Below are 21,796 nucleotides of genomic sequence, written 5' to 3'. Positions count from 1 at the left end.
GTAGAGTACTTGCACATGATACACTTTCGTTCACCAAGTTTTATCAGGCAAGCTTGGATTTGTAAATCCCCCACTGATCTCACATGTAGCCTTGTATCCTAAAGAGGTGCTCCGGTTTCATAGTTAAAGCAGCATTTCTGTCGAAATGATATTACTGCAACTGTTAAAACCACCAAGTATTGCACTTTATCTTGCAATATATACAAATGATATGATCTGGTGAAATGTTTTGTGAGTAGATGGGGTATTGGAGGGTTTTATTGGATATCATATTATTAACTTTTGCAGATTGGGTTTGTGAATCCCTGCTTCATCCCCTGTCACAGTCGACTTACTCGTGAATATTGCTTTCGAGGGCCAGTTTTATGGCAAAAGGGGGACTTTCACTAGACACTCCCCTAAAACCTTGGACGTGGATTTCTGCGTCTCTGATTGGTCGTGAAGCCCCGACCGACAACACCTGCTTAACTCCTTCATCCAAATTGACACCCGGGGCTCAGAGAAATATAGGCAGCATCCCTTTCAGCTCATGCATTCAGTCCCACAGCTGCCCCGTAAGACACCAAGCCGCAGCTGCGCTGATCACTGATCCAAGGTGAACCCTCACACACACACACACACACACTCGCACCGCCGGATCTTTGGAGGGAATAGAGGCGCACTGTCGGGGACGCAATGTTGGTGAAACTGGCCGTGGTGCTGCTGGTTTTTTCAGCGCTGGAGCAAGCAGTGGGATCGGATAATACGGACATTCACGACAGTCCTCCGGAGAAGCCTGCGAGCCAGAAAGGACGTCTGTCCCTGCAGAATACAGGTAAGAAACAAGGGTCAGAAGAGATGAAGAATGAGAGGATTCTTGGTTGGTGCTACGTGGGGTTTGTCCGGACACGTGTTTCTGTGGCTGCAAATTATAGCGTGCAAGAGACTCTTCCTGGCGATTTTCTCAAATCCTCTGTTTGTCTGTGTTTTTTTTGTTTTTTAACTTAAACCATTTCGCATAACTGACGCCTTTCGATCTGCATTCAGAAAGGCGATATTTTGTAAATACTCTCAGACAGTAATTCAATATGTTAGTAAACTATTAATAGAACGGCACAAGGTAATAGGTAATGTATACGGCTGCACATCTAGGTGTGCGCGCGCGCTGGCGAACGCGTGTGCGCGCGTTATAGGTAAGTGTTTCGGTGATAATCTGAATTAAATCTGGGGTTTGCATGAGCCGTGCGGGGTGTCCCTAGAAATGAACACTGGGTGATGTGTTCAAGGAGGTTAGTGGAGCAGCAATGAGCGAAGAAGTGTGGAGGGTGGTGTGCGCTGAAGGCGAGCTGGAGTTTTACTGAGCCAATTCTTTGAGGCAATAGTGCTTAATTAACATTAAAAAAAGACAAGAGCGTGTCGCCTAGTTGACACGGAGTATTCAGACCACATTGAACTACTGCGCTTTTGACTGAAACTGGACGTTTATGTCGGCATGATTCGTAGACAGCGTGGCTTGCCGGCGACCATGTGAACCTGTGACAAAATAATTAATGTTATCTTTCCTACACGCCGAAAAAAAAAAAAAAAAAATGGGGACAAACTCCGGTGCGGTTTTCGCAGCGGAGACCCTGGTGTCACTGCTGTGTAATTCAATGCACGTTGCGGCCGAGCTCGTACGATCCAAGCACATTCCCGTGATGCCAAAACACGCCAAGCACTGCTGACAGCGGCTCACTTTTCCTGCGCACTAAAGTTCAACTCGATGCCCACGTACCCCGTAGAATCTCTTCCCCCTTCCCCCTTCTACTTACTGCAACCCCCCTCCCTTCCCAAAACAGAGCTTCTTTGTTGACAAGCGTGATTTCTAATAAGTCACATTTAATCCTTTATTTGCTGTGGTTCGAGACCGAGTCTCCTTTACGCAACTGGTGCGCAATTCGGAGCGTGACAAAAATGTTCTCACGCCCCTCGGTTATCAACTCCCGGACAAATCACGCGTCCAGCTATGTTTTACTTAGGTCAACAGTTGGGTTTTTTGAGGACAAACTGAAACTTAAATATATGCCTCCCCTGGCTCCCAATCAGACCTGCTATGCAGTGCATTAACTTCAAATTAAACCGTCACCAGTGGACGTCACATAGGGTAAGCAGCAGTGGCAGGTTGACACAATATATGCTCAGAGAACAATATAGTATACTTAAAAAACAGGTCTCGCTTGCTTTACGTGATTTATGTCATTAATTAAATGTCGTATGTCTGTATTTGGTACAACTACAGAGCCACACTAAAAAGAAAGAGGTACTTGAGAGCCAGTGCTGATTTGACAAGCTGATATTATGCATTCACGTGATGTGCACTCCAATATTTCGCAAGTTTGTTTTCCCCCCTGCATTGCTGCCGTTGCACCCCTCATGAATTAGCCCTACTATTGCCTTTTCTGTATGCAGGGTCAGTCCCTTGCAATAATGAAAGACTTGTTGATGCACATTTAGCGAACAGACACTGACTGAAGAGACCGCATTTGTGTTTCCTCCACAAGTCGTTAAAGCCTGTATCTGCAATGCAGCATCCCATCTTAATGCTAGGCAGTGCAGATGGATTGTGGTGCAGAATGACACAGTAATATCTGTCACCAAGTGTTCCTCTGCAGGAGCCCTTCAGCTTGGGAAATTAGACTTCTCCCCACCTCCCACCTCCCACCTCCCACACCCCCTCTCTCCCTCTGCATCCTTGTTTTCTCTTTGACTCTAGGTCATGAGCACACGAATGGCCGCCCGCATCTGTGGAAATAGTTACACGCCACATCAGCTTCGCGACTCACGGCAGCAATCTGTGCTGAAGTGAAGTTGCGCCTTCAAGCCGTAGGGTCTTCACTGCCAACGTGCCTGTGACAATCTGTGTGCGCTGTCTCTATGCTGTGAACGGATGATAAGGTCCCTCCCCTAACCTGTTCTCTATTTCCAGCTGAGATCCAGCACTGCCTGGTGAGTGCAGGGGATGTCGGCTGTGGCGTGTTTGAGTGCTTTGAGAATAACTCCTGCGAGATACGAGGGCTACAGGAAATCTGCATGACGTTCCTGCACAACGCTGGCAAATTTGACTCTCAGGTACTAAACTAGTTTGTCTCTTTGCAAAAAAAAAAAAAAAAAAAAGAAGATATAACCAGAACAGATCATTTTCCTTCGGTCCGCTGCTCCACACTCGTCCTTTCTCTGCATACTTTCTGCATATTTTAAGTGCAATCAGACATACACTTATCTAATGATCTCTTTTCCTTTCTTGGGTAGTTGACTTGCCTCTCAGCGGACTGATGTGTGTACAATTAGGACCAAGGGTTGGGAGCCAGCTGGCAAGGAGCCCAGTTAGCTCCCTTTTCATACATAGCGGAGGTTGAGGCTCTGCCAAGCCAGGCTTTGCTGGGGTGTTAATATGTCTGTAGAGTCACATATGAGGAACTTACATCTTTGGCAACCAAAACTTTTCACCAGAAGATTGGCACAATCTGACAATTCATGTAGAATTTCCTTTCCCTATTCCTCAAAAGAATGGGGGAAGGAAGAATGAAGAGATATACATCTACTGTGTATAACACAACCTGCTTAAATGGGTGCATGGCATCTAAAGAGTACCAAAACAAGTAAGTGAAAGACGTGGTAGAAAGCTTCAGATGCATCTAAAATATCTTCTTTAGCTGTCTCAGATGTCTTAATCCCTGGGACTTCAAGGAACTATGTCTCTGTGTTTACTCAGGGGAAGTCCTTCATCAAGGATGCTCTGAAATGTATGGCACATGGTCTACGGCACAAGTTCAGCTGCATCAGCAGGAAGTGCGTGTCCATTAAGGAGATGGTGTTCCAGCTCCAGAGAGAGTGCTACATCAAACACAACCTGTGCTCTGCCGCTAAGGAGAATGTGGCCGTCATGGTGGAGATGATCCATTTCCAGGATCTATTCCCTAAAGGGTAGGTGACTGGTCTAGACCATGTTTACACATGCGTTTTCTAGTTCTTATTGTAATAGTGCGGCCCCATTCTTCTTGGCGCCGATGTAAACGTACAATAAATCACTGGGTTTGTGTGAACCGTCCGCCTCTCTCTGCCCAGTCCGTACGTGGAGCTGGTGAATATTCTCCTAAGCTGCGGGGAGGAAGTGAAGGACGCCCTGACTCGGAGCGTTCGGCTACAGTGCGAGCAGAACTGGGGGGCCCTGTGCGACAGCTTGAGCCTCTGCTCCTCCCTCGCCCCGTCTCCCGCCAGCACCGCCGTCGAACACCACCGCCACCCCTTGCCCTCCCACCCCGAACCGGAGCATCCTCGCCCCCCGCGGCAAGGCGACAAGGACAAAGCTGGTAAGGGAGGGCTCAACTCTCACCCACGCAACCGCAACCAGGGGCCCCGCCGCCATAATCCCGAGGCCGCAGTGGTGGCCGAGCAGGAAGACCCCAAGGCCACCGACATCCGGAGGTGAAATCTCAGGAGACCGTACCGACCTTTGACTCTTTACACAATTTAAAAGCCACACTTTCAGACTTATTTACACCTCCTGACACACACACACACACACACACACACACATACAGAAACACACACACACACACACACACACACACACAGACTTCTCCAGACATAGACAAATTCCCAGACAGACAGACAGACAGACGGACAGACCGAGCAGAAGGAAACAAGCCCCGACCTTTCCTATCCTTATTCCACCCTCTCCAGTCATTCCAGCAGTCCCACATGGTAAACTTGCAGGGTAATTGTGGTGTAGCTTAAGCCAGACTGTAGGCCACAATTTTATTTTATTTTTTTAAATTGAATAACAATTGTTATTATCATGATTATTTCAACTGTTAGGACTATCTTGGCTCTAATATAGCATTTCTCAAATCATACTGACTGTAAGATTTGATTATATTTGTATTATTTATTTTATTCTTTATGCAATGTTGAAATATCAAAATGTACATAGAAATATACTTATCTATATTTATATAAACATGTATAAATATAGTTACAATATGCAGTACTGATAGATGGCATAGTATATGGTGTGCTGTCCGTCGCTCTCTTTGCAGTATTGCACCCATCACACATTGGTCTGTAGATATGTAACATACACGGTTTGTTGTTTCAAAGTGGGAATATGTATTATAACTATAGATACTTGATGATTAAATACAAATTGTACAGGTTATAAGTCCAGTTCTGGCACATATGAATTGTAGTGCATGATGGCCATAAAGCCAACAAACTTGTGCATTCTTAAAGTGAAAGTCCACTCTAAAAAGGATGCTAATGTAATACTATGAATATGAACAGTTATTCACACTCGTACGCGTCGACAAGTCTCTTGCAAAGTTAGAAATAACAGAGCCAAGACTGATCTTTGATGTCATCCAGTGAGAACTAACACAGGAGACGCAGTTTCGTGGACTGTTTCAGAAATATTTCTTATTCTCTGATACGTGTCTTATTTTTAACTCTTAAATATGTGTCACGTCACTCTCATTCATCGCTAACGGAGCTTTCGGAAACTGTGTCTTAAGGGACGCTGCAGATCGATGTCGTGTGTGTGTGTAGTTTCAGGAGACACAGCTCGACTCGTAGCAACTAGTGACAGAACTATCAAAGGTGTGCTCAGTGAGCTGGTTTCCCATTTAGGTGTCAGGTGCGAGTGAAGCGCAGCAAAGAGAGGATGTAGAGATCACAAAAACATCGAGGTGCCTAAACATGTTAATGTCCACAGCGACCGCTTGTCTGTGATTTAAGTGAATGGATGACACTGTGTCATGACGAGATTTAATGTTGAGCTATATTTTGCAATGGTGTTGAGCCACAAAAGTCTTAGATTTTGCACTTTGGATGACTGTCTGTTTGTGTTGCAGCTTGAGAAATAAGACCACGCTGCCAGAGTAGTCATACTCTAATCAGAGGCTATTTCATATGGCCAACCCTGGTTTTCCTTACAAACGACAGCACCTAGTCCCTGCATCCCCACGTGCTCCTTAGGACCAGATTGAGCCCCTTCTGTAGTCGAGCCTTGCTACTTTTCTCTGGTGTCCCAGCGGGAAGGAGAGAGGCTCGATAGAAACCCGTCCAGATCTCTGGCCTCTCTAAATTAGCCCTCATTCCTCCTTTCTGGTCCCGTACCTGGGTCGGACATGAAGGCCTGTTATTCTGCCCGTTAAGGCCGCAGGCAACACAGCGAGGACCCAGGAACTGGGTTAAGTCCACACACGGGGGCTCTGGCGCTGTTATTCTAAATGTTATATTTACCGAGGCCACCAGAGAATTCCTCTGGGCCACCGCCAAGAGCCTGCAACACAAGGAGGCAGAGAGGAGCGGAGCGCGAAGGAGAGAGACGTGCTCAACGTGTGTTTTTTTCGTCTTTTTTAATGTGATGATTCACTCAGACTTTACTTCTCCTCGCACTCTTCTTCTTTTCCTCCTTTAGGTCACAGACACAGGCTCTTGACCATTTCAGGCCAGTCACATGCTTCAGTTGTGGAAGTGCAGTTTGCGAGCACATTGCAGCACATGCTGAGGAGTGCTCGGTTTAAAAAAAAAAACAACAAAAAAAACAAACTAGAAAACATGCACAGATTTTGTGGCTCACTTAAGATGTTTTCACTTAGCTTTTATTTTTTCCCTGATATGCCTAAAGTAAAGTTTTCCCTCCGAGTAATTTAGAGATTATATGTGAGGCTTTTCTTTCTTTTATTCTGTTGTGGAAGTTGGGATTCCTGTGAAATCCCAGCACAAGACATAAGCTAATCCTAATGAGAATGTACTGTATGTGTGTAAAGTGACAATCTGTTCAGCTCTCTGTCATTAGCTTTGATGTGGCTTTTTTTTTTTTTGTAACAATATAGTGGCTTGAATGGCTTTTCTGTATGTGTTCAGAGGAAAATAAAGCTAACCATGTTTCCTGAATTGTCCGTGCTCCATCACCGGGTCACTCGTTTTCCTCTGTCGAGCACAAGGACTATGCTTTCACGGCTTCAAAACACAGGACATCTTCTAGAAGTTTGTAACTCACTTGTAAGACACCGGGAATATGACCCTATACATGTCTTTGGACTCCTGAAGTCAGATGTATCTTCTTATCATTAAAATATTTTTTGTCTGTATTTTCTACACGTGTGCGTGTGTGTCTTTCCAGATAGTCCGAAGCGGGTTAGCGGAGGAGACGTTGACGTCTCAGGTGTACGCACGGGTCAAAAGACACCCCATTCTCGTTTGACTTGCAGCCTCCTTTCTGACAGTGAAATACGGGCTGAGTTTAAAGTTTCAAGGACTGGAAATATCCTCCCCATTGAAAGGCCTAAACATTTACGTCAGCAGCTCTGGATTGTGTGCAATGCAGGGAGTGGGGTTTGGGTGTCAGTTTTTATGAGTTGTCCCAACAGTGTACATTGCCTCACCAAACATTTAGACAGAGCTCTAATTTGAAAGGTAGCCATCCAACTGTTGTCTGGGGCGCAAAGTCATTCTACAGTCAAGCTAAGTATACCGAGGTGCACTCGCAGGCCATATAAGGAGGACTGTTACACAAATCCTACCCTCTGTTTTTTTCAGCGTGTCTGCAGTGTGACAGGAAAGACGGACGACTACACGCAATGTCATAACATACCATACAGCTTCTGTAATATCAGCACCTCTGTAGCTCAGGGGGGACTGTGTCACAGAGTCAACAATTCATCTCAGGGCGTGTAGCGATGCTCAACAGCCACCGGGTGGCGACATCTCCTCGCTTTTTGACACGGAAGCAGATGGTAGGAGGCAGGTGCAAGTTTTAACAGCAGGCCAGTAAAGTTCCTAGATGGAAGCAACAAACACTTACCGATTTGAGCAAAGGCGGGGTAATACATGGTTCGGATTTTGATTTAGAGTGCGAGTTTAAAGTGTGTCCGCTCCCAGACTGTCTCGTTTATTTGCAGGCTTAAAGGAAGCAAACGAAACACTACAGCTCCTGTCAGTTTAATAGGGAACAACAGATGCAGCACTGCAGCAGTTTCTCACAGTCAGTTTACTCAACGACGTTAACGGTTGTGTAATGCCTTCTCTTTATGGCAGAGTTTGTTAAACCCATCCCAGTTGGTGCTCGAGACTTCTTTTAGCCTAGTGTCAAAGGAATATCCAACTGCGTTACGAAAAAATACAGTTTTTATTGTGATAACTAAATAGATGTGTTTATTCTCATTGTACACAGTATCTGCCACAAAGTCCAAGTGCAGCACGAGAAACAGCCCCAGTTACTGTGTTAAAAAGGTAAAGACTAAGTAAGAATAAAAGGTAAACTAATGCAGTTTCACATTAAAATGAAATCCTTGCATTTGCTCATCTGTAATCCACATCCGCATTTGAAACACACACCCTGTAAATATGCTACGGGTCAAGGTAACAGTGTCTCCTTTGCTTTCAGTTTCATCGTTCTCTTTTTGAAGTGTGCCTTTTATGATTCTCCGACGTATGTGGTAGTGAAACACTGGACTAAACCCTAAATCTAATTCTATCTAATTATGCATGTGATGCACTGCAAAGATTCGGTCTCAAGATGAAAGACACTGAACAGCAAAATAAATTCATCTTTATGATTAAAGCTCAAGTTACAATTAATTGGCACTGCTTTTGGGCATAATTTATGTTTATATTTAACCATATTATCGTGTATGTGCTCCCAACTTTTGTATGCATGTCTTTTACTGCATACATTAAATAGCGTCTAGAGTATTTCTGTCCAAACCGTTTGCTGACATTGTCTTCACTCTGCTAGTCAAGCGGCCAATAAGCAAGGCTGCAGTGTGGTGTGATACACTCTCAGTGGGATTACAATGTGTGGGAGAAATTATGCTGTGTCACCCTCTGCTTTTTACAACAATACCTTGAGTCAGAGATGGATGACCTCCTGGCCAAACAACGGGCTACTGGCTGAACCAGTGATCTCCCAGCTTGCATGGTTGGTATGGCAACGGAGCTCTGTCAGCGCGGAGGTTACCAATATCTCTTCCGAGAGGAGGTAGAGAGAGGCTCTGCCTCTGAGCTGAGAAACCTGAGATAGTTGGCCCCAGGAGCTTTGTGAACGTCTGCCTTGTGCTGCAGTGTGAACTAATGAATAAATGACTGCGTGTCTATAAGTTTCAAGGATGAATCATTTAAGAACCACTTGGGGCGAACGCGCGCACCCCACTTATGTCGTCTATTTGGCGTTGAAAAGACGCGTGTTTTATATTTACCTAAATTACCACAAATTGTATATGATGTGTACTGGATTGTCACGTCTACCTACTAAGCAGCACACATGAGTGGAACTCTGCAGCGCAGCTTGTTTTCACTGGAGAATACAGAGTGTGTTGCTCTCATGGAACGCTGTGTGCTCGCGTTCTTGTCAGCTCCAGTTCTTGTCAGCACGGAGGGGGGGGAACATACATTCAAATACACAAATACACCCGTACAATAGCTTCCTCGGTTAGTTGCTGGTAGATGCTCAAACAGAACTTTAAACTATTAACACCTGGGCCGGTCGTCTCTTATTTTTCCACAAAGAACCAGTAGCTCGAGACGCACCGTTGTGTTGTTAAACCACCCCAACAGGCCCTGCAGCACATGGGAGCGGGGTGGGGTGGAGTGAGCGACCGCTGATACAGGATACAAATGAAGGGTGGGTCTGCCTTGGGGGACTGGAACACTGTGTTAACAAGACTAACTCAACAAGCAAGGAGCAAATAATACTCTAAAGACTAGGGTGGATAGTAAGTGAAACTGTGTGCAGCTTCTAAGCCACTTCTGCTTTATTTAAATAGCCTACATTTTAAAAACCAGTAAGGGTGCTTTTATTTGTTTAGGCCAATTTCTTTTTAAAGAAAAACATCATGCAGCTAGCGTCCTTAATTATACAGTCATAAAGATATTTTATTTGAGCTTACTTTGAACCTCCTTCCCTTGATAAGGCAGTCAGTGCTAGTGCGGTTGCTAAGCTGCTGCTCATGTGCCTCAGAGAAACATTCCTTGTTGTCCTCCGCTCGAGTCACTTTAAACACGAGCCATTTCCACTAGCATTTCAGTAACGTATGCTGCATTCAGCGGGGGTACGTCCTTTAAATAGGATCAACTCCCAGTGGATTGTTTTAAACGTGTTAATGAAATAGCCTCGGTAAAGCGAAATAAATAGCTCTGTGACATTTGGGATGCAGATAGACAAACGGCGGGGGCCGCTGTATAAAGATGTCAGATATGATATGATGGTATAATCAGAGCACAGCACAGATCTGGCCAAAGTGAAATTAATCAAGCTCTCAAGCTCGATTATGTTCTGAAAATAGCATCAGCTTATTTTAATGAGATTGCTATGCAGTACATTGCTGCAGATTCAGGTTATAGCTGCCCAACAAATCCATCTTTCTGCCTATGCTAGTAAAATACACGCTTTTCAGGGCATGTCTCATACACCAGGGATGAACACTTGCTAGCCCCAATGGCTGAGTTGCATGAAAAAATAAACTGCTTAGCCAAATCAACTCATCTGCATTTGAGGCAGGCTGTTTCAAACACAACCCACAGACTGTAAAATTTCAAAGTAAAAAAAAGGGGAACGGCAGACAATTCTTTGGCTTGCTAATATATTTTCCTTACAACAACTACTCCTCCCATTGATTTAAAGACATCCTTATTTGGGAGGAGAACGTCTTGGGTGCATCTGCCATTCATTGAGAAGGGGTGATGTGGGCGTGCACCAGCAGCAATTATCCAATCCTATAAGAGATTAGAGTTTAAGTGGGCGTGGCGCCAGAGGGAAATCCTGTCACCCATTGGCTGGTGGCAAGCGGTTGGGGCGGGGCTTGTAGACGGAAGTGTCTCCCGACTGGCCCAGCTGTCATCTAGAAGAGAGAAGAGACCATTTACGCCGGCTGCCTAGGAAATGCAGATAAAGGAAAAACGCTAAAATATGGCAACATCTAAACGATAAGGTCATGACGCCGAACTGAAGGTAGATATGCACGACATAAAACCGAACGCACGCGTTTCGTGATAGGTCAGGGTAGCTGGGATTGCATTAAGGTTATTTCGAGATGTAAAAAATGATGACAAGGATTTGGTACGCTGTGTGACATTGAACGTACAGGACATGAAACGTACGAGGTCGTTTAAAGAGCCACACACCATTTCTAACTTGACATGTCGTGGACAATTGTGCCGTTTACAAGGACGTCGTGTGCGTTAGCGAAAATACGTCGTGTGCAAATATGCCACAGCGGCTCTGCGGCTATTATCCTAGCCTAGCGGCTCGGTGAAGGGAACTACCCTAGATTCAGAACAGACAGGAGACGTCATCAACATTTTCCTGTATTTAAATGGTTGCGTGTGAGGAGGTCATTGCTGGAAAAGGGAGATTATTCGGTAGGTGTACATGCTGGAGCCCACCGCGGAGCTTGACATGTATACGCTCGCGTTTGTACAGAAATTGCCAACCTTTTACGTTACAATTGGCTGCTGGGATCTGCATGATTAATGGGGCACATGGAAGGTGGCCGAGCAGCTGTTAGCTTTGCTGCTAGCTGCGTAACGACCTTTGGAGAGACGTCATCTTCATCAGCTCCGGCTGTTTGCTGCCTGCGCCGGTTAGGCTGGGTGTTTTCCATGGTTGTCTGCCTGCCGTAGTGTTACATTTCACCCAGGCCTCCCATGGCCAAGCGAGTCAATGATTTAATCTCATTGATTGCATCACAAGACCAGGCAGGGTGCAGCCCAAGCACACTCATTGCGTTTGGCTAGGCGTGTGTGTGTGTGCGTTTTTTCCCCTTTATTCTCATTCTTTATTCTCTCAATCAACTTGAGGTGTAAAAGCCATATGCGTTTTTTTTCCACCCTCACCCCTTTCTCCTCCTTTCCTGTCTCCCTCTCAAACTTCATTTTAGGATAAAGAAGAAGGCGAAAACCTAAAGTGAGCTGAAGATTTACTGGGTGTCCTAAATGGGGGACTACTTTGGAGTTCTGGTGAAGAACGGCAGTGGTAACAAATCTGCTTTCCCCGTTAGGATCCCTCCTCACCTTCAACCCCAGCACCCTCACCACCCCTCCAACCCCCCCAGCCCCCCTTCCTTCGTAAACAACACCTGCTCCACCAATGGGGGCAGCGCTTGGCTGTTCCCCGCCGTAGCCCAGCACAGTAACATGCAAGATGAGATTCTGGAGTCAGACAAGTCCAAGACCTTGGACCTGCAGGACATGCAGGAGAAGTCTCAGGTCCAGGCCCAGCCCCAGGCCCTGTCTCCAGGCCAGCAAGAAGCTGGAGGAGGCCTAGGAGAGCTCGAGGGAGCTCTTCCTGAAGATAGCCCATTGGAGAAGGGCTCTTTGGAAAGCAGTAGTGGAAAAGAAAAGTTGAGGATGGAGTCCCCGGTTCTAAGTGGCTTTGACTACCAGGATAGCCTGGGAATGGGTACTAGCTGTGCACAGTCCACCTCCTCCTCATCTTCGCTTACCAGTTTCAACAACTGGTCCCCCGCAGTCCCATCCACCCAGTCTCCAGTGGTCGGCGAAGACGTTGGTGGTTTCTTTGGTCCTACAGGCTCCAATGCCAACGGACCCCCCCTACTGTTCCAGAACTTCTCCCACCATGCCGGCCCTGGCTTTGGCACAGGGGGTAGTTTCTCCCCACAGATTGGACCAGTCTCCCAGCACCACCCTCCCACACCTCACCCCCAACACTACCATCCCCATGGTCAGGGGGTGCCACAGCAACATCGACGCTCCCCGGCTAGCCCCCATCCACCACAGCCCTCCTTTCCACCGCATCCCCATCGCACTGGACCATTCACCCAACTGCCACACCTGGCCCCTGCCCAGAGCAAACCCCCCTCACCTTGGGGAAGCTACCAGAGCCCCTCCACTCCCACATCCACCTCTTGGAGCCCAGGTGGTTATGGCGGCTGGGGAGGCACACAGGGCGTTCGCGAGTACCGGCGGGGTGTAGGTGGAGGGATGACGGGCCTGAACTCAATCTCTCCCCTGAAGAAGTCATTCCCCAACAACCAGGTAGATGAAGCTTTTTTGACTTGTCTGAAACACTAACTACTTTTGATCTTTGATGTCACTCGGTTTTGATTAGAAGACTTGTATGAAACCTATCCATTTGTTCTGCAGGTTCCTTCACAGAAGTTCCCCAGAAATAGCTCTGGTATCAGTCACAAGGGTTGGGTGGATGACACCATGAGCCGTAATGACAGCGTTTATCCTTTCCAGGTGGGTATACAGGACCAACACGTAGGCTAATGAGAATACTAGATGTCTAAAAGTTAATTTTTGTAAGATCTCATGAAAAAAAGCAATAGACCAGAACAGGGTTACAAAAGTGTAAACATCTGTAAATGATGTTAATCCTGTTAAACACACTCATCTGTATCAAATGCGACAAATAGGCCATTGAGCAAAACAGGATACATGACAGTTCAACCAACTAAATGGATGAATTGAAACTCATTGTGTGTGCTTATGTTTGAGGTCTTATCTAGATCATTTGGTTAAAGCAGTCTTTTCATCTGCTGCGATCACATGGCCTCCCTCTTGTCCTGATTTGAGAAGTCTTGTGCTCGACTGCAGCATTTGCATGCTCTCTCAGTTTATATACTCAGTACTCACCCGTACTTGTTATGTGTATCATGTTTTACGTTAAAGATTTTCTGTTTTTGCACTAGTTTATTTCCTCATTGACTGCTAAATTAAGATTTTAATTGGAGTTATTATAAAATAGAGATTGAATAATGTGTTTTTTTTGCATATGGTCCTATCAGATGCTACAAGGAAATGAAAAGTGAATCCTAAGATATGCTAATTTCCTTTGTATGTTTACACAGCTTTCTGCTGAACGTCTCTACAGGTTTAGACTGCTTTCTTTTTATGTATAATCATAGCAAGTACGCCGGGGATCTCGTAGCTTGTGCTGCCTTAGATGATGACGTGGGAAGTGAGGAAGCTAATTGTTGTCTCTCTGTCTTTGAGCAGGAGAGAACACGGCCCTTTGATGGTTTCAGCATGCACTCTCTGGAGAACTCCCTGATTGACATTATGAGGGCTGAGCAGGATTCCTTAAAAGGTTGGTTCCCACACTAACAATAGTGAGGAAGGGCTACTTTTTCTCACAGCTGGGTGCATCTAAATGACAACAAGTAGAAATGCATGGCTGTTGTTTCAAAATGGTGACTATCGTGTTGAGATGAATGCTACTAATTGGGTTAGTGTATACATTTACACATGACGTATATATACTTTGATCCTAGTGGCACCACCAAAAACCACATGTTAAGGAGTTTCACTAAATTTGAATATACTCTGTGCGATAAGTTGGCCAGGTATCTTTCCTTGTTGTTCAGTATGGATGGTAATGACAACCGAATCTTGGTAAGCACACCACTATGGACACAATTTTGCTGGTTTGCTGATGTTTTTTTTTTCTTTTTTTTTTTCATTTTTGAATATTTAAGTAGAAAATATTAAAATATAGTTGTAAATTGAGCTGAGATAGATATTGAACCTCAGTTAATTTATAGTACAGACCAGAATGTGACCATAGCTGTGATTATGGAAAGTGCCAAATGCTGCCAATTCATGGCAGGACAGAGATAAACTGACTATTTTTGATTATTTTGATTTAAATAAATTGAGTATTGCTTTATTATTAGTAGAAATTCTTATGCAATGGACGTGTTGCCGTTACATACATGAAGGAAACCAGCTCAGACTAGCTGTATTCCAGTCATACATCACAGTATATTTTTGTCCAACTCTTCAGAAGTCATGAAATGAATCACCAGCAGCATTTTTCCAGTGGAGACTGTTTGATCTCGAAACCAGCAGTCTCATCAATAAAACATTCCAGTTCAGATTCTGTACACTCTGTTTTTAAAAAGAACCAGCTAGCTCTGCTCATGCTAATTTGGGCCAGCTGATGCATGTACCTTCTTTTTGGAGACTTGAAATTCATCATTTAGACAGTCATTCCCATTTAGCATTTCCAACTTAGTCAAAAATCCACTTATAATTTGCGTATTTGTCAAGCAAATTAACATACATTCCTGTACTTATTTCAGTAATTTCGCAAACAAGATATTCATCTGGGATGTACATTTAATTTACATGTTAACAACCTACAACCAACTACATTTGAGGCACTGCCAAAATTCTTCTTCGTCTTAATTCCTGCGCATTTGTGCTGTCATTTCCTTTTGCCTGTAGACACAGAGCAGAATATGTCACCCCAAACTATTCCAAAACACTGTCGCTAAGGGTTGGATTGCTATTTATATGTGAGAAATGGGAATTGATATAATTACTGCTCCAGTCGGGAATCCTTGCATGGCATCGTGTACTGAGTCCTCTCCTGTTTTTGTAGGACGCTACAGCTTCTCTCACCAGGGCGGCGACGGGCCTCTACCTATGAATGGTATGTAAATGACATGCATACAAATATGCTTTGCTGTAGCCGAGGTCAGGGCTTGAAATTAATGCCTATCTCATGGAGATGGGGAAGTGGCGATGTTTTAAAATGGAAGTCAGGTTCCAGTACCCCCCATTGCCGTTCCAATAGGTATTGATGGGGCTTGGGTGAACAACTGACCTAAAATGTCTGGATGTGACAGATCAACAGACAGATATTTAACATGTGCTAGCAAGCGCAAAAAGAATTAGTTGTTATGAACTAAATGAACATGTTTGCCTCTATGGTAGTGTCAATTTTCAAAATGGTGGCTTCTTCAAGGAGGAAAATTATGCTGTTTTCCGACATGTTAGAAGACAAGTACAAATAAATTACATCACAGGAACGCTGTTAAAAGCAAATGTTCTGCATGCATGAAATTAATGTTTTTAGTCATATTCAAATTAGTTTTTTCTGCATAATGAGCTTTTTAGCTTCAAAGGCATTGATTCAGTGTTTTATGTTAGGAAAAAATGCAGGAAGCCTTTAGTTTGTTTAATTAAGTGATTAATGAAGCCATATTATATGATGATTATTTTCAATTCCCTCTTTTTGTAATACATACCATGTATTAAGTTATAAATACCAATTTGTCATATTTTTATGGTAAATTTAAACTGATGCATCAGTACACTTTGAGTACTTTGACCAGAGCAATTTTAGGGTGACTGTCACTTTAAATATTGCAGCCATTTTAGCTGGTGAGTGACCCAGAAAATTAATTTCAAGCCCTCGTAGTGTTTTACATAATATTTTTCTCATGTGCATTTTTTTTAAAAAAAGAAAGACGATTCAAGAGTGTTTTGTGTTGTCTTACATGCAGCGAGAAGTTATGGCAGAAGACGAGGTAAAGCTTGTTAATGTGTCTTGGTGTCTGTGTTGATTAAGCAAAGCAGCAATGGCCCCTGATGTGGTCCCTTTGTTTTGCCTCTGTGTTTGTCTGTTGATTTGTTGTTGTTGTTGATTTTTGTCAGTGTCTCTGATTATTCTTCCCTAAATGTTGTGAAGGTTTGAGACCATTCCTCTGCAGGGAATAGACGTTTTACCTCCCAAGACCTTGTAGTGATAATGCTTCTACTAAACTATCAAACATCACTATCATGGCTTCTCTTTGTGTTTCTTGATATCATTTAATTAATTTGCAATCAGTCAAATACTCTGTTCCTTTATAAAAAAAAAAAAAAAGGATCGTTTTGATCTCGGCAGTGGTGAGATAAGGTTTGTGATCCAGATCTTTCTCTCCGTTAGGCCACTCGTCTCTGTTCCCCATGGAAGACGAGCGCTCTTTTGGAGAAGACGAGTCGGGTGACCAGGGGCTTGCTGGCCTCGGGTCCGCGCACTGTTTCCCCCACCTGAATGGTGAACGCGTGGAGCGATATTCTCGCAAGGTGTTTGTTGGAGGGCTGCCTCCAGACATAGACGAAGGTAAAGACGAATTGTCAGAGCTGCAGAGGATGCATCACCAGCGTTAGCTTTTGTAGACCAAGTCTAACCAAATATTTGAGAATCGATTGCGACGTGTATCTACATCTCCTATTTTGAGAAAAGCGTTTTCCTTACCATGTTCCCCTTTTCAGATGAAATCACTGCCAGTTTCCGTCGATTCGGCCATTTGTTCGTGGATTGGCCCCACAAGGCAGAGAGCAAGTCCTATTTTCCACCAAAAGGTGACTCGGATCAGTTTAACGTTGTTTAAAATTGCGCTGGAGTTTATAATTGTTTTATTGTACGCTCATTGTTCTGGATGTCCACCGTTTCCAGGTTACGCATTCCTGCTGTTTCAAGACGAGAGCTCTGTTCAGGCCCTGATTGATGCCTGCATTCAGGAGGATGGCAAGCTTTACCTGTGTGTCTCCAGCCCCACCATCAAAGACAAGCCTGTGAGTGCGTCTGTTTGTTCTGCTGCCTAATGTGCGTGCTTGTTGCCGATGACTACAATGCCGAAATGAAATGTTTAAAATTAGGCCTCGCTCAAGTGGGCTTTGTTGTCGTGTATCAACCAACCTACTACACAAAGGTGACAGACCTGAATGTTCAGCACTACGCCTACGGACGTACCACGGGCTTCTTGTAAAAAAAAGCCCCCATCACCACTAATGACATTCTGTGGTAGCAGTCGAACTGAATATGCGTCAATCCATAGTCCATAACCGCAAACTTTAATTATAAAATGTGTGCAACTAACTGAGAGGAAATAAATTTCTTTTCTAGGTCCAGATCCGGCCCTGGAACCTAAATGACAGTGACTTCGTAATGGACGGCTCTCAGCCATTGGACCCGAGGAAGACCATCTTTGTAGGGGGAGTCCCTCGTCCCCTGCGTGCAGGTACGTACGCGCAGTGACTCTTAAATGTGCTACATTCCTACGACTCAGACTGATGATATCACGTCAAATATGTGTTGCCGTTCCAGTCGAGCTTGCCATGATCATGGACCGTCTCTATGGGGGAGTGTGTTACGCCGGGATCGACACGGACCCTGAGCTCAAGTATCCAAAAGGGGCAGGGCGGGTGGCCTTCTCCAATCAGCAAAGCTACATTGCAGCCATTAGTGCCCGATTTGTTCAACTGCAGCACGGGGAGATTGATAAACGGGTGAGTCGGCTCCATATTTAGATCCTAAAAAACCGAGAGCGGATGTACATAAAATATTCATTTCTATCTAACGTGCCGCTACGGCGCAAGCAGTTGAATTTTTGCCTCAACCTCCATTTTAACAGCTTCCCCGTCGTCCATTTTATTTCCTCTCAGGTGGAAGTGAAGCCATATGTCCTGGATGACCAGCTGTGTGATGAGTGCCAGGGCACTCGCTGCGGGGGGAAGTTCGCTCCTTTCTTCTGCGCCAACGTGACCTGTCTGCAGTACTACTGTGAGTACTGTTGGGCAGCCATCCACTCCCGAGCCGGTCGCGAGTTCCACAAGCCGCTCGTGAAGGAGGGAGGGGACCGACCGCGACACATCTCCTTCCGCTGGAACTGAGACGAGAGGGAGCGAGGGAGGGAGGGGGGGCCGCCGCCACCGCAGGATTGGGGGGGGGAGGGAATGAAAGAAAGGGGTTAGTTAGGGAAGGGGTGTGGGCTTACGATATGAAAATAAATGCACTTTTCTTTTAAGTTAAAAAAAAAAAAATAATTTATTTTTTATTTTTACTTTTTTTTTTAATTGGGCCTTCTAAAAGAAGTAAATGCTAAGAAGAGTGAGATCCCATTTATGTTTTGACTTTAAGTGTGCATGAGCATATGGATGCATTAGATTTGGATTTAGGTGTTTTTTGACTTGACTGTACTTTCTTTTCGTGTTAGCTGGCAAAGCTGCTTACATTTGTTGTCGAGAGTAACATAAAATTTAAGTGAGGTTCATCATACCTAAATCAGTATACTAACTATGGAAGTTGTGTTTAAGAAGGGTGCATTTTCTTACTTTTTCGCTTGCAGGATTAGAGACCAACTGTACCATTTACCAAAGGTTGAGTGCAAATGGTTGGGTTGAACGGAGGAGGAAGTCTGTTTCAGATGGACGAATGATTGGGATTTTCCAGCAGCTCAGTGTATAGCATCTGGCCACGTCACAAAACTAAATCTCCCCTCAGTTTGGCACACGTGTTTAGATTGTTGGCATGAGTTTTTAGGTCTCGGTTCAAAAGTCAACACTTTGTAACCAGAAAGGGCAAACCAAAGATTGGCCTAAATGCATCATCAAAAACAGTCGTTGATCTGAGGGTTTTCAGGATAACGTGTCCTCTTTGTCACGCGACGGAGGAAAGGCTGGAGTTTGGGTTTGTGGGTTTCAGCAGATAAAGACACAGCCCTCAGGGCTCAGGTATTGGCAGTAGTATTTACTCACTTTATATTGTCAGGGATATTAGCACTGGAAGCTAACATACTAATGTAGTACAAACTAATGGGAATGCACAGTCCAGTCTCCCTGAGCTGTCCTCATGGTGTACCACTGCACGCTCTACCATGACTGGAGCTTCTATCACAAGTGTTGTGGTTAGATATGGTAGTAGCTAGAATTTGCTGTCACAGAGATAAAGATATTATTTTATACATGGCCTGCTGATTTTTGTACAGTGTTTTATAGCTGATTATTTTGTCATGAACATATATACATTTATTATGCACTACTTTTCTAAATATTTTTTTCAATAGTCATTTTAGGCACATTTTTCACAGATGGGAGAACTCCTTTTGCAATACCTCATTTTTTTCACTTGGTGAAAAATAATTTTGTACCTTTGTTACTAAGAGATCTGCATTTATGGTAAACTTAATTTAAAGAAAAGAATGATATTAATATAATTTTCAATTAGCTTTTATATATTTAATTGCTGGTAAATCTGAAAATTGTCTGGTGCATTGGTGTGATTCTGTAGATAAAATAATAATAAAAAAATTTAAAAAAACAAACGACAAAAAAATATGGCTTTCGTTAGCCAGTCATATACGGATTCTCTTCTGTCCTAATAAACATAATTACAGGATCCTAAGGCATGACAAGACATTTCTAAACTGATTTTGATAGTCTTGAAAATATACTCTGATATTTCGCTCCTAGGTGTAGTCATTAAGATTATTATTAGGGTAAATGTTTTGGCTTTGGTCAATGTGAAATCTTCCCTTATATCACCGGAGTGGATATCAGCTGTTTGAATATATTTAGATCCTCTTTCTGGGACTGCCTGTAAGTTCTACTTATTCTTGGCATGCATTCAAGATAACATGGCTAGTGATAATGCAGGACCTAATGTAATGCACTAGATCTCCTTTTTCCTTTTTATCGTTCTTTTCTCTTTGAGATCGCCTCTCTTGTAGCCTCTCTTTACATGATGGAGTCTGCCTTCCTTACACAGACGTGATGTTTATGCAATCTACACAGTGACAACACTTTGGATGTGTTTTGTAATGTAGAGGACACTCAGTAGGACATAGGTGAGGAGACTTGATCACTTGACCCCCTTTGTGATGTGGCATGCTTTGGGACATAACCTGAATGTGATTTAATGTTGCAAGTTAACTTTGAGCCATTATGTGCAATACTTATTCTTTCCAGAAACAGTTCTCCGCAGTGTAACTCATTCAATCCACGTAAAACATGCAGTCATTTACACATTTGTTTTTCGTTTCCTATTGTTCATGCTGATGTCTGCAAAAAGAAAAAAAAAATAATTTATACCTGAATTTATTTTTAAACATTAGTTTTGTGCTTATTTACTTATTTTGCTACTACCATGCTACTGTGATTGAAAACATTGTATATACTAGGTCGATAATGTATTTAGCATTTGCTATATTTTCAATTCAAATGTATAACTATCATTTTGATCAGATTTTTTTGTTATATTTTTTGGGGTGATGTGTTAAACTCGTTGACGTGTCTAGTTTTTCTAATTGCTGTATTGTGCTCCATATTTTCACATGAAAAGAAAATTGATTATGTCTGTTAGTATTACTTGATTGCAAAAATTTCAATAGTTTTAAATTGAATGCTGGGAAGGTTATATTTATTAACTTTTTTTTTTTTTTTTACCTGATTTTGATTTTTTTTTAAGTCATTTCACATTTATATGTAAGTTCCAATTTTTATATTTTCTTCCTGATTGATTTACGCTACAATACAGACGTCAGTTTTTATAGTTGGTTTGTAGTATTGAAGTAAAACAAAGATCTAATGTCATATATTCATTTGCTGCCAACTGTTTGTAACTGTATGCATACATTTGAAGTATTTGTAATGTGAGATGTTGAACGAATAAAACAGCTGTGAGGAAGAATATTCCTCCCCGTCTCCAACTCATTGATTTGCATACCAAAGGTTTTCTAGTGAATGGGAGTAATGCACCTGATTCGACTGTTTTGCAACGGTGGTTTTCAGCACATCTGGTGGGCCGAATCAGGTCAGAGGTATTTATAGGCCGAGGCTTACTTCAGGCCTTACTGAGAGTTCTTTAGCTCACCCAAACCTCATGCCTTTTGTCCGAGCCCTTTTCTCTCCAAAGAAGTTGATTCCATTTACCTTTCTGCCGCGTACACACTTGGATCAGGCTTAACATTATGACCAGCTTTCTAATATTCTGTGGATCTCCCTTGTGCCTCGAAATCAGTTGTGGTGTGGTGTCCGGTAACAAAATGTTGTTAGTGGGGGGGGGTCTTTGGGTGCTATGGGTTGTGTCTAGGAGTGTCATTGCTATGGTGTGGGTCTGGTCTACATGTCTATTTAACATCCACATGAATGCCAAGTCCAAAAGTTTCCCAGCAGAACATTGTATTGTTACTAGATGGTTGCTGTCAGTGGTGTTAATCTTGTAAGGGAATGCTTTCTTGATTTGCAATACCTTTTTATTCAT

The 21,796-nt window shown here is 43.6% G+C and overlaps 2 protein-coding genes across 4 annotated transcripts; both read left to right on the top strand.

Annotated features, from left to right (window-relative positions):
* Nucleotides 1-482: 482 nt before the first annotated feature.
* On the top strand, nt 483-7,112 carry stc2a (stanniocalcin 2a). Its single transcript, XM_047585919.1, has 4 exons — nt 483-814; nt 2,945-3,087; nt 3,731-3,942; nt 4,084-7,112. The coding sequence occupies exons 1-4, from the start codon at nt 676-678 to the stop codon at nt 4,445-4,447; spliced, it is 858 nt and encodes a 285-aa protein (XP_047441875.1). The 5' UTR covers nt 483-675; the 3' UTR covers nt 4,448-7,112.
* Nucleotides 7,113-10,854: 3,742 nt separating this feature from the next.
* Nucleotides 10,855-21,225, top strand: LOC125008062 (cytoplasmic polyadenylation element-binding protein 4-like). Of its 3 annotated transcripts, none has more exons than XM_047585091.1 (12): nt 10,855-10,969; nt 11,898-13,014; nt 13,123-13,221; nt 13,981-14,071; nt 15,368-15,418; nt 16,275-16,298; nt 16,700-16,876; nt 17,029-17,118; nt 17,213-17,331; nt 17,663-17,777; nt 17,864-18,045; nt 18,202-21,225. In XM_047585091.1, the coding sequence occupies exons 2-12, from the start codon at nt 11,953-11,955 to the stop codon at nt 18,427-18,429; spliced, it is 2,238 nt and encodes a 745-aa protein (XP_047441047.1). In that variant the 5' UTR covers nt 10,855-10,969; nt 11,898-11,952; the 3' UTR covers nt 18,430-21,225. The 3 variants fall into 3 exon arrangements, with proteins under 3 accessions (XP_047441047.1, XP_047441048.1, XP_047441046.1); XM_047585090.1 differs by lacking the exon at nt 10,855-10,969 and adding an exon at nt 11,046-11,379; XM_047585092.1 differs by lacking the exons at nt 10,855-10,969; nt 16,275-16,298 and adding an exon at nt 11,045-11,379.
* The last annotated feature ends 571 nt before the right edge of the window (nt 21,226-21,796 follow it).

This window comes from Mugil cephalus, chromosome 5 (assembly GCF_022458985.1).
Source record: "Mugil cephalus isolate CIBA_MC_2020 chromosome 5, CIBA_Mcephalus_1.1, whole genome shotgun sequence".
Lineage (NCBI taxonomy): Eukaryota > Metazoa > Chordata > Actinopteri > Mugiliformes > Mugilidae > Mugil > Mugil cephalus.
Note: the sequence above shows the minus strand (reverse complement) of the source record. Positions and strands in the feature narration are given on the sequence as shown.